General features: G+C 36.4%; 1 protein-coding gene across 4 annotated transcripts in view; it reads right to left on the bottom strand.

Moving 5' to 3' along the window:
* ldb1b (LIM-domain binding 1b) overlaps positions 1 to 12,242 on the bottom strand; it is a 39,973-nt gene that overhangs the window by 2,884 nt on the left and 24,847 nt on the right. For all 4 annotated transcript variants that reach the window (XM_079396836.1, XM_079396839.1, XM_079396837.1 and 1 more), the window contains 9 exons: positions 9,443 to 9,545; positions 6,774 to 6,818; positions 6,119 to 6,194; positions 5,828 to 5,930; positions 4,239 to 4,411; positions 3,058 to 3,180; positions 2,888 to 2,971; positions 1,681 to 1,804; positions 95 to 243 (listed from right to left, as the gene is read on the bottom strand). In XM_079396836.1, coding sequence (XP_079252962.1) covers positions 95 to 243; positions 1,681 to 1,804; positions 2,888 to 2,971; positions 3,058 to 3,180; positions 4,239 to 4,411; positions 5,828 to 5,930; positions 6,119 to 6,194; positions 6,774 to 6,818; positions 9,443 to 9,545 — 980 coding nt within the window. The remainder of the gene's footprint in view (positions 1 to 94; positions 244 to 1,680; positions 1,805 to 2,887; positions 2,972 to 3,057; positions 3,181 to 4,238; positions 4,412 to 5,827; positions 5,931 to 6,118; positions 6,195 to 6,773; positions 6,819 to 9,442; positions 9,546 to 12,242) is intronic.

The raw sequence follows: 12,242 nt of genomic DNA, 5'->3' as shown, positions 1-12,242 counted from the left end.
TGCTTTGACTGGCTGGGTTTTGTTGCTTCAGTAAACGGACTGTAAACTGTTGCGTGTGTTTCTGCAGTAAGATGACGTGTGATTGGTTACTCACTGGGACCTGACTGGACAGCGGGAAACTGTTTGCTGGGCTCTTCTTCTTGCTGTTGCTGTTGTTATTGGAGCCGCCGCCGGCGCTCATGGTGCTGCCGCCTGACATCTTGCGCTTCCGTCGCTTACTCGGTGCCTGTCTGGCCGGTTCAGCTGCGGAGAGACGCCACACAGACGAGCTCAGACACACGCTACACAAACACCAGCAGCACCAGAGCTGCAAACATTCACCTGCCAATCATTTACATATGTTTTGAACATGTCTGAGGCTGGTAACCTTTTGGTCCTAAGTATTTAAGACGCTTAAAAAAGCTCCACATTAATATTGATCCTGACCCATTTCTAGCCCTGTTTGGGGTTTCTCCTATGCCAGATTTGACGGGCCAGGATCGTAAAGTTATTGCTTTCACTACAATCATGGTCAGATGGGCTATTCTACTTAAGTGGAAGCTTACTTCACCCCAACTCATGACAGGTGGATACAGGACATTTTATATTGTGTTAGGCTTGAGACATTGAGATGCTCACTCTTTGGTTCACTTAAATCCTTTTACAAGACTTGGGATCCCTTCTTAAATGTGTCCCTGCAGCACAGAAGCAGTCATGAGTAACACAGGTATATCTGTAGCAATAGCCAACAATACATTGTATGGATCAAAATTATACATTTCTCTTTTATGACAAAAATCATTAGGATATTAAGATCATGTTCCATGAAGATATTTTGTAAATTTCCTACCGTAAATATATCAAAACTTAATTTTTGATTAGTAATATGCATTGCTAAGAACTTCATTTGAACAACTTTAAAGGAGATTTTCTCAATATTTAGATTTTTTTGCTCCCTCAGATTCCAGATTTTCAAATAGTTGTATCTCAGACAAATATTGTCCTATCATAACAAACCATACATCAATGGAGAGATTATTTATTCAGCTTTCAGATGATGTATAAATCTCAATTTCGAAAAATTGACCCTCATGACTGGTTTTGTGCTCCAGGGTCACACATTATATTAAAGGTTTACCTTGCCCACCTCCAACTGGTAACGATCCATAATTTTCAACTATTAAAAGGAAGGAATTTAAAGTTTATTGTAATTATTATTTTCTTTAATTACTCGTTTATTTTTTTAATTTTATTCTTATTTACTTATTTGTTACATTTAGTCATTTAGCAGACGCTTTTATCCAAAGCAGCTTACAAATGAGGACAACAGAAGCAATCAAAACCGACAAAAGAGCAATAATATGCAAGTGCTATAACAAGTCTCAGTTAGCTTAACGCAGAACACAGAGCAAGGTTTTTTAAATTTTTTATTATATAATAATAAAAAGAAAACAGATAGAATAGAAAAAGAATAGAGCAAGCTAGTGTTAGGCCTTTTTTTGCTGTTTATTATGATTTAAATTAGTTTTTTAAATTTGAATTATTTAGTGGGTTATTTGGGTGGGGGGGAATTTTTTTGGGAGAGATTAATAATGGACAGTTTCCTATGGTTTATGGTGCAACTGTCACTGAAAATGCTAATAAAAGAGATTTGAACACAAACACCAGCAGAGTCTCTGAGAGACACGAGCGCCTCCTGACCTGGAGGAGCGACCATCCTCTGCCACTTCTGGAACAGACACGTCTTCAGACAGTCTCGGGGACTCAGACTGTACGTCTTGTGTCTGGACATCAGCTCCTGCATGGGCTCCAGGATCACACACAACTGAGACAGAGACACACAACGTTACTAATAGGGCGGTCAAGCAATTAAAATGTTTAATGTAATTAATTACATGCTGTACCGATTAATCTAATTACTCGTAAATTAACTTGACATCAAATTGGGCTGCGAAATTACCTCACAAAATATTATTTAAAGTCATTATTGTGTAAGATGAGAAAAGCATTGAAAAAAGTAACTTCAGAAAGAAATATTTTGATTCAACATAGCATTTAGGTGTATTTACACAGACTGAATTAGAACTGCATGAATAATGATATCAGATCAATGGGGGGTTTTAAATGGGCATTAATGGGTTTAAAGAAATGTAAATATGAAATTAGTTTTTTCTTCTTTTTTTAAATGTGCCAGTAGGTGACTGAGTGAAGGAGTCATTCAGTCATTCATTCAACCGATTTGTTCAAACAGATGATTCATTCAGACGAAGCAATCATTGGCTCACTCGATTGGTTCAAATGACTGATTCATTCAAGAAACAATGCCTGCGTCCCTATGTGTATACTATCCATCCTACATTGCGATATTAGTATTTTCCAATACTATTTAGGGCAGATAGTGTAAATAGTATGCACATTAGGATGCAGGGAAATAAAACTAAGCAAGTCTTTATGAACGAGTCACTGAATCATTAGCTCACTTGATTTGTTCAAATGGCTGATTCATTCAGAAACAAAGCAAGTGACTGTCTTCATGAATGAGTCATTGAATCATTAATTCATTCAGAAATGAAGCAAGAGACTGATATCTTTATGAATGAGTCAACAAATCATTTGTTCACTTGATTTGTTCAAAACTGGATTTATTCAGTAATGAATCACTGCTGCGTCTTGTTCAGATGCACAACAGTTCCGCTTTGTCTTGAATTTCAGAGGTATATGACTGTATTCTGCTTCATCATGCAGTCAGTCGTCCTGCATGTTCCTAAACAATGTAAGATGATGCACAAATCTGGCGGGTGAGTTAAATGCGTTGATCTTTCAAATTAATGTGTTAAATCGACAGTCCCAGTTACTAATGAGCTGAATGAAAGCTGTAGAAGATGTCACAGTGTTGTGTTGTTCGTACTCTGAGGTAGTTGAGGGTGGAGTTTGACAGGCCGCATCTGGTGATGTTTTTGGACAGCTGATCCAACATCTGCGGGTCCTGAGCCTGAGACAGACACAAAATCACACCATCATCAGGGATGAAACCCCAGCTAGAAGAAGAAACACTGAGATGCAAGAAGAGGAACTGACATGCATGGCCAGGATGCTGCGGGGAATGAGCTCTCTGTGCTGCCGGATGCTGAAATGCCACGTCTTTATTCTCATCATGTCATCAAACATGAACTCCAGGTACAGACGGCCCTCCACACACACCTGAGGAGACCAGCAGAGTTACACCACAGAAACATCCCGCTGAACTAGCGCTGCACAATAAATCTAAATGAAATCGCGATTAGGCAAAAGCTGTGATAGTCATGCACATCTTGTCAGTGAAGCACGGTTCTGTGATCAGTAGTAAATCTCCATCTGAAGGCCAGAGAAACACCAAATACGCCCCGCAGAAGAAACCCAGGACATCCCTATAGCCCTAGCTAAATAAACTGAAGATTTAACAGCTTTCATTGATTCAACGTGACTAATAAACACACGACTACGACAACATATGGTTTATCTGAGTTCTTATTATAATTTTCATTATAATAAAGTATATAATAATGCAGTGCTAATCAACACAGCCTTTATCACTGCTTAGAATACTATGAAATATGTTACGTGCCTTATTCTGTGTAAGAAGCCAGATTATCTCACCGAAGGATTTATTTCAAACACTCGACTGACGTTATGAAGTGAGTTTGGAGTGAAAACATGTTATTAAATGTGGTATTTTCATGTGCTTTCAGACGGAGCAGCATTTATTAGAGTCGTAGTTCACTGAGAAGCTACACTAACAGTTGTCATTATCGCAAACAATTTCTTCGATTTCATAATCGCAAAATAATATCTGCGATTATGAACGCTGTTTTTGCGTAGCTTGTCAATGTAGTAGAAGTACTATATATTTATTTAATGCTATGTCAGCCTCTTAGGCTATTTTCATGGCAAAAACAATAATAAAGTATAACAAATACAATAAAAGCCAGCAAACAAACAAGTTATATTACACAAGATTTCTTACATTAACATTTCTAGCAAAATTATACTAAACTCTTTAAGTGAGTTCACTTCATAAAAGAGTTTTCTACATACATTAAAAGCTGGACAGTCCAATACAATATGTTTGACAGAAAGGGGAAGCTTGTCAGTGAACTACAGGTCTGTGTAATAAATGCTGCTCCTTCTGAAAGAAGGTGATGAGACTTACTACTGATCACAGAACCGGCTTTACTGACAAGATGCGCATGACAATCGCATTTGATTAATCGTGCACACACCTGTGTGAACATGGGTTTGCCGTTCTGCGTGACCATCGTACACTGATCACAGTCCAGAGACACAAAGTTGTTGTGGAAGGACTCTTTAGGGTGCTTGAGAATGTAGTAGAGCTCAGTGGCACCGCCTTCAAACACACTCCTAAAGTAACGAGGAATCAGCGTCCGGCCGATCGCTGTAAGAGACAATAAGACATTCATTAAGACAAGGAACCAATTCAATTCTCAAACATACTGGCTGTTATTTCATGAGAATCTGTAACTAAATGTGAACAGCTGACAGTTACGGTGATATTTTCATAATTACTATAAATAACTAAAACCTTAATTGCAGCTGGTAATGTTTGTCTCAAGCAATCCGATCATTCATATCACATTCAGAGGTTGCATCATATTTGTAGTGCAAATGATAACACCATCCTACATCATATTTGCTGAATGAAACAATACTTGTTTCTTGCTAATTTTGAGGTGTTGATTCCAAAAATAGTATGTTTTGCGCAATCATGTCACTTTTGTACAAAATATGATGCATTTTGTAGCATTTTTGCTTTCAACAACCATTTGTGCAGAGGAGTAGTCTTATATCGTCCTTATTCAGCAGAAAATCACCACAAAGACATGATTCCTGCCTGAATTTAAGCCTGATCACAACTATTCAATTTTCAGCCAATTTTCACATGCATGAGAATCACATGCATTATTTAATATTCTAATCCTGATTTCAAGATCAGAATTATGGCCAGTGAAAATGCAAACATGAGCCAGATGTTTTCTGCTGCATCTGCAGGTGTTTTACTGCATCCAAACAAATTACAGATTTTGTAAAAAAAACAAAAAAAAAACAAGTCAGCTTTATTTATATAGTGCTTTTAACAATACAGATTGTGTCAAAGCACTTAACAGTATCAGATTGGAGGATAGAGAGTCAGTAATGAATAATAATAAGATTAAACACTCAATTTTCAGTTAAAGGCATTTCATTATTGAGTTCAGTGATGTCATTGTCTAGCTCAGTTTAGTTTAAATAGTATCTGTGAAATCAAATTGACGATAATCACTAGAAATTAAGTGTCCCCAATTGAGCAAGCCAGAGGCGACAAACTTTACATAAGTAAACTTTATGACACTAAATTAACAGATTTTCCCACTCCTTTGTAGATTATAAATTAAATGTTACATTTTGAATACTTTTTGTCATTAAAACCTTTGACATCTGACTTCTCTTGTTATTTTGATGAGTGCATTAAAGCTGACAGATATCAAATTTGAAGTCTAGTAATTTTTTTAAAGTAATTTTTACTACTTCAAAATATCACGTGTTACTTGCCTTTTTTGTAATTATTTGTGAAATTTACAGTTACATGGTAACACCAAGTGCAAACTGTCTCAATAGACCACTTGCAATCGGATCGCCTGACACAGATCTTAATATCAGGCCTAAATGTCTCTAGATACATTTATTGAGAATCATTTCAAGATTCAAGATTTGTATTCGTCACATACACAATTATACAGAGTATAACCAGCAGTGAAATGCAAGCGAATCATTTAACACAAATATCTTTAAACGTCTGATATGTGATACTCACTGTATCGTTTAGGACCGTCCTCCAGACAAAACGTGATGGTGAGCATAGCGTCATCCTCAAAGAATTCAGTAGTGAAAGCATCCCACCACAGATTATCACACTCCTGAGAGAGAAACAGTAAGAGACGGCTCTCTGATTTCATTCATCTGAAGTTTCTGTGCTAGCGTTATAGGGTTTATGTCAGGCATATCAAAAGCATCTTAAATTATTAAAATGTTTAAAGTGCTGATAGTTAAGACTGAGAAACACAGAGCTATAAATGTAAACAGAAAAGCAGAAGATCTGCCTCACCTCTGTCCAGTTCTGAAGCCGTTTGTTGAGTTCAAATATCCTGTAGTCTGTCTGATTCCCATAAGGTGTGTGTCTCCTGAGAATTACAGACTTGTTTTAGCACTGAGACTTCATCAACTTTATATACACAAACAGAATCATCATAGTGCTTATAATAATACATATCCTAATACAGAACCTGCATGTTTTAACAGCTACAGTATCAAACTTTGCTGTTAAACCTGTTTCACACACAATCTTCTCCATGTCTTCAAGAGGAATGATCTTCATCTCACATCTTCTGAGGATTGTTTATTTCTTCATCTCTAAATCAGCATTGCATTATATGTTTGGATCACTTACATCTCATCTTACTGAGACATATTATTGGAGAAATAGAGCGACTGCTGATATTTAGATCAGTATCTGCTCTACTGTTATAAACATCTCATTGATTTACAAGCATCAGAATGTCATCATAGAAATATCAGCATCTGAAGCAAATTCATATTTTTGCTCAGTTTGAGTCTCTGAATAAAATTGAGCTGTTTTTTTCCACCATATTCTCACTATATCAGACTATATGAGCCATAAAAATGTGATACTGATATTTTTCATAAAAATGTGATACTGATACTTATATTTTAAATAAAATAAAGATGTGTAAATGTCTCACCCGATGCCCGGCTCCAGGTATGTGGGGGGATACATGGGTGTCGGCCTGCAGAAACAAGACAAAGCAAATAACCATGAAAGATCATGTCAAACCTCATAAAGTTCACATAACATGCTTTATAAACGCCCTCATGAGGTCATAAAACAGACTGTAGCACATCCAGACGCTGTGAAGTGAGTAAGTGCAGCTCTCTGCATGCAGGCACTATCACAGTCAGGAAGAGAGTCGTTTTCTGCATTTATCAGCGTGCCACAGTAGAGATGACACTCGCTAGACTTTACTGCCCTGCCACAAGGGAAGCCACACCCACTTTCTGGACGCTGTCCAATCCTGAACACCGATTGTCAGCTGGCACTTCCTGCTCCCGCTATCTGACAGAAACATCCACTGACTGCTGATGAAGCTGAACGCTCTTCTGTCCTCACAGACGCTCACAGGAACATCACAAGTGACTGATTTGAAACACTCTCCATTAACGGCCACTCATGCACATCATACATTATTCTTTATGGATAGTTTTTAGTACTTTACAGCGGGTAAAATAAGTATTGACCACGTCACCATTTTTCTCAGTAAATATATTTCTAAAGGTGCTGTTGACATGAAATTTTCACCAGATGTTGGTAACAACCCAAGCTATCCATACATACAAAGAAAACAAAACAAAGTTCAGAAATGAAGTGAAGTGTAATAAAATGGAATGACAGAGAAAAAGTATTGAACACATGAAGAAAGGAAAGAAAAGCCAAGACACCGGCAGAAATCTATCAGTAATTAGAAAGCAATCCTGCCCCTCGTCAGTGGAAATTAATATTAGCTGCTTCAGTCCCAACACCTACAGTACCAGGATGATGAAGATGATCCCAAACACAGCCAAGCAAACTCTCGACTAGGGGTGTGCGATATGACGATTTTTGATCGTGGACGATAAAAATGTCTCCACGATCTGCTTTTTAAGAAATATCGTAGTATCGTGCTACAGCGCACATTATGTCAAATACAGTTCTGGCGCCTCCGTCTCACTCTCTATATACTGTACAACACGACATACAGCAGTAGAGTTACTCAGACAGGACACTGCACTTATTCGCGATCGCAAAAGTACATTATTTGCATACAAGCCTTGCTGGTTAAATGTTTAATTCGCGCGCTGGTCTGACGTGCGCTTGTTCTGAGCGCATACACCTGAAGCACGCGCACTAAAACGCCTGTCTAACAGCGCCTGATTACTCAACTAAGTTATATTTTGCGCTAATACTGTCAAAACACACAAGGTTTACATACAGACTGAGTTGGTTATCTCTAAAATGAAAGTAAATAGTTAAGAGAGAAACGGATGCGTGCCTGTACTGTATATTAGATGCGTGCAGCTCTTAAAGGGACAGGACACTAAACGTGCTGTCGACTGTCATTAAAGGGATAGTTCACCCTAAAATTTAATTTCTGTCATTATTTACTCAGTGGAAAACCAAACAGTTGCTGGTCTACATTGACTTTGATAGTAGGAAAGAAAAATCCTATGGAAGTCACTGAGGACCAGCAACTGTTTGGTTTTCCACCTTCTTCAAAATAGCATTTATAAATGTTCAGCACAAGAAAGAAACTCATTCCGGTTTAAAACAACTTTTGAGTAAATGATGATATAAAAATACAACATTATGACAGAATTGACAGACAGATGACAGAATATTTATTTTTGGGGGAACTATTCATTTAACGTTAACAAAACAACAAAACGCAAAAGAGAAAAATCACTCACTATTCTTGACTGAAAAACTTTAATACAGTTGCTTTAGGAATCAGTCTATCTAGTGTTTTATTTTGATATTTGTTCATTCAATTTCATTGAATGCTCTGCTAAATACACCTATTGTACCTGGAAATAAAGCACTGTTTGTTTTATTTGTATATTATGTGTATTTGTAATGTGTATCTTTGTTCTTATTTTTTAATAAGAAAATAAAATAATGACAAAGATTTTTTATCTTCGCCCACTTTGGCCTAAATATCTGCCATGCATCTTTGTCTTTCTAGTTTGGCTGTAATGCTCAGACAACTTGTAAAACCAAAATAGTAAAACTAACAAAGAATCGGGATAAAAATCGTGAATCGTGATATTTCTATAAAAAATCGTGATATGATATTTTTCCCATATCGCCCACCCCTACTCTCGACTGGTTTCAGAGAAAGAGAATAAAGCTGCTAGAACGGCCGGCCAATCACCTGACTTCAATCCAATAGAAAATAAGAGCTAAAGATCAGAGTTCATCGAAGAGACTCACAGAACCTTCAAGATTTGAAGACTAAATCACAGCTGAGCAACGCATGCCACTAGTTTCTCCTGCAGGAGGCAGCTTGAAGCTCTCATCACCAACAAACGCTTTTATACAGAGTATTAAATACATTTCAGTAGTTCAATAGTTTCATTCCATTTTATTACACCACTTCATTTCTGAACTTATTTGTTTTGTTTTCTTTGTATGTATGGATTACTTGGGTTGTTACCAACATCTGGTGAAAATTTCATGTCAACAGCACCTTTAGAAATATAGTTCGTGAAAAATGGTGATGTGTTCAATACCTATTTTACCCGCTGTATAAGGGAGTTATAATATCCCTTGATTTTGAGCTGATACAGGTGCTACTGCTTTTGAAACCGACGGACTCACCCCACGTCTCTGTCCAGCATGGTGCCGGGGTGGAAGGGGGGGAAAGCGCTTCCGTTGGGGGGCTCCTTTGGGGAGTACAGCTTGAACGACTTGGAGGAACAGCCTGAGCGGGGAGAGAAAGAGAGATGAACATCTTCAGCTGTGATTCGACAACATTCACTAGTTAAACACAGAGTACACAGAGATACTAAAACTTCGTTAAGAGTGGGAAATATCACAAACATCCTCAAGTGGTTTAATACTATTATAAATGGTCGCAACAACAATAAAATTATTATTTGTTCATTACATATAAAAGCAATGCAATAAAAATACAATATAGTTGATTTATGAACTGTAGAATTTTTAGTTTTGCAAAATCAACAAGGCTGCATTTATTTGATCAAAAATACAGTTAAAATTGAGAAATGTTATTAGAATTTAAAATAACTTTTCTATGAGAATGTGTTAAACTGTACTATATTTCTGTGATCTGCAGCTGTATTTTCAGCATCATTACTGCAGTCTTCAGTGTCACATGATCTTCAGAAATCATTATAATATACTGATTTACTGCTCAACACACATTTCTGATTATTATCAATGTTGAAAAACAGTTGTGCTGCACAATATTTTTGCGGAAACAGTCTAGAAACTTTTTTTTTCAGGATTCACAGATTAATAGAAAATTCAAAAGAACAGCATTCATTTGAAATAGAAATATTTTATGACATTATGAATGTTTTTACTGGAACTTTTGATCAATTGAGTATTAATAATAGTACAAATAAAAGTATTAATTTCCTTTTTTTTTTCTTAAATATTTCTTACTTCAAACTTCTGAATGGTAATACATCACGGTTTCCACAAAAATATTGTGCAGTACAACTGTTTTCAACATTGATGATAATAATAATGTTTGTTGAGCAGTAAATCAGTATATTATTATGATTTCTGAAGATCATGTGACACTGAAGACTGGAGTAATGATGCTGAAAATACAGCTGCGCATCACAGAAATAAATTACAGTTTAATATAATATTTACACAGACAATAGCTATTTTAATTTGTAATAATGTGTCACAATTTTTACAGTATTTCTAATAAAATAAATACAGCCTTGGTGAACAGAAGAGACTTCTTTTAAAAATATTTTAAAAAGACCGTACTCATTCCAAACATTTGACCAGTAGTGTATATTGACCATCATAATACAGGCTATTCAGGCGCTGCATGCTGATTGTTTCAAAGCTGCTAAAACACAGAGATGCTGATTTTGAATTGACCTTTGTGAAAGAGTGAATGTATAGTGTGTGTGTGTGTTGGGGAAAAGCAATACAGTGACTGTCTCACACACACGAGCAGTAAAGACCCTCCATAAACAGAGCGCAGGGGCGGAGGTCAGCCACACCCCTCACCTTCTCCATCCCGCCAATTAAACACATCTATAACATGATGCATTCAGCCACAATGAGGTCATGACCCCTGTTGTCGCAGGAACAGCTCCGCCTCGTAATGACCGCTCGACGTGTCTCGCAAATAAATCTGAGAGCTGTCAACATCACGGCTCATCGTAAAATGGAGGGCGATATGGCACAGCAAGACTCTTTAATTGAATTACACAAACAATACAAGAACGAAGGTGAACAGTAGTACTCAAAAACATGTCAAAATACAGGTACTGTATTCTGGAAATTACTGAAAATATGTTTAAGGTTAAAAAAAACAAAAGAAATAAATACAAAGAAATGTATTTATGAAATGTGCGCAAATATATAAAATATAACATAATAAAATAAATAAATGCACAAATAAAAGAAATTTTAAAAATTATATTTATAAAAAAATAAATATATATAAAACAAATACATATAATAGGAATAATATATAAATTGTATTATTTTAATCCTATGGGCTACATATTATAATGTGTATTATGTAATAATACATAAATTTTATAATTTTGTATTATATATATTATAGAGAGAGAGAGAGAGAGAGAGAGAGAGAGATTACACACATATACGTATGTGTGAATTATTATTTTAAAAAATTCTTAAACATAAGTGAAAATATTTATATTTATTATTATTTAAATTTATTGTCATTAAATAATAATCATTAATTATAAAAATAACAACATTGGATGCAAACATCAAACACTGACACTATTTACCAAGTAGGTGCTTTTAAACCAAAATAACTTACAAACGGCAATGAAACATGACCAGACAATGATGCATGTGTTCGATAAGAAACAAGAAACATGCTCATGGATATCCATCTAATATAAACCAACATGCACTGTAACCATTAAGCATGTTGCTGAAGTTAAAAGCGGTGGAAAACGTATAAAATCTGCCAGTGAGCTTGAAGCAGCAACACATGCTCAATGTAAACAAGATCCTCCCAAACATTAACGTCTACAATCAGCTGTCCGATGTGGATTTCAACAGTTTCCTCATGCATCTTCACTACAAAAGGGCAGCATCATTTCACCTCTGTCCTGCTTTATTTTCATGAAACAGACACACTTCTGACCCCACAGCAAATCTGACTGGACCTGGAGAAAACCGTCCATCTAAAAGACTGTCCGAGTGGAGAATTATAGCATTCTTTGGTTAAAGAGAGACAGCTGAGAGATTCAGAGCAAATGCAGGACAGTCCAAAGATCAATCTGAAAACATAAAAATCTCACGCTCGCACAGCGTACAGGAAGCATCCCGGCATCAGAGCACATCCTTCATTAAACATTCATAACAGACATTAAATATTCACTGGGGACGACACTGGACACAGGTTAGTCCTGTTCACGGACAC

The sequence above is a fragment of the Barbus barbus genome (assembly GCF_936440315.1).
Source record: "Barbus barbus genome assembly, chromosome: 37".
NCBI lineage: Eukaryota > Metazoa > Chordata > Actinopteri > Cypriniformes > Cyprinidae > Barbus > Barbus barbus.
The sequence above is the reverse complement of the archived record's forward strand: the minus strand, read 5'-3'. Positions and strand labels throughout refer to the sequence as shown.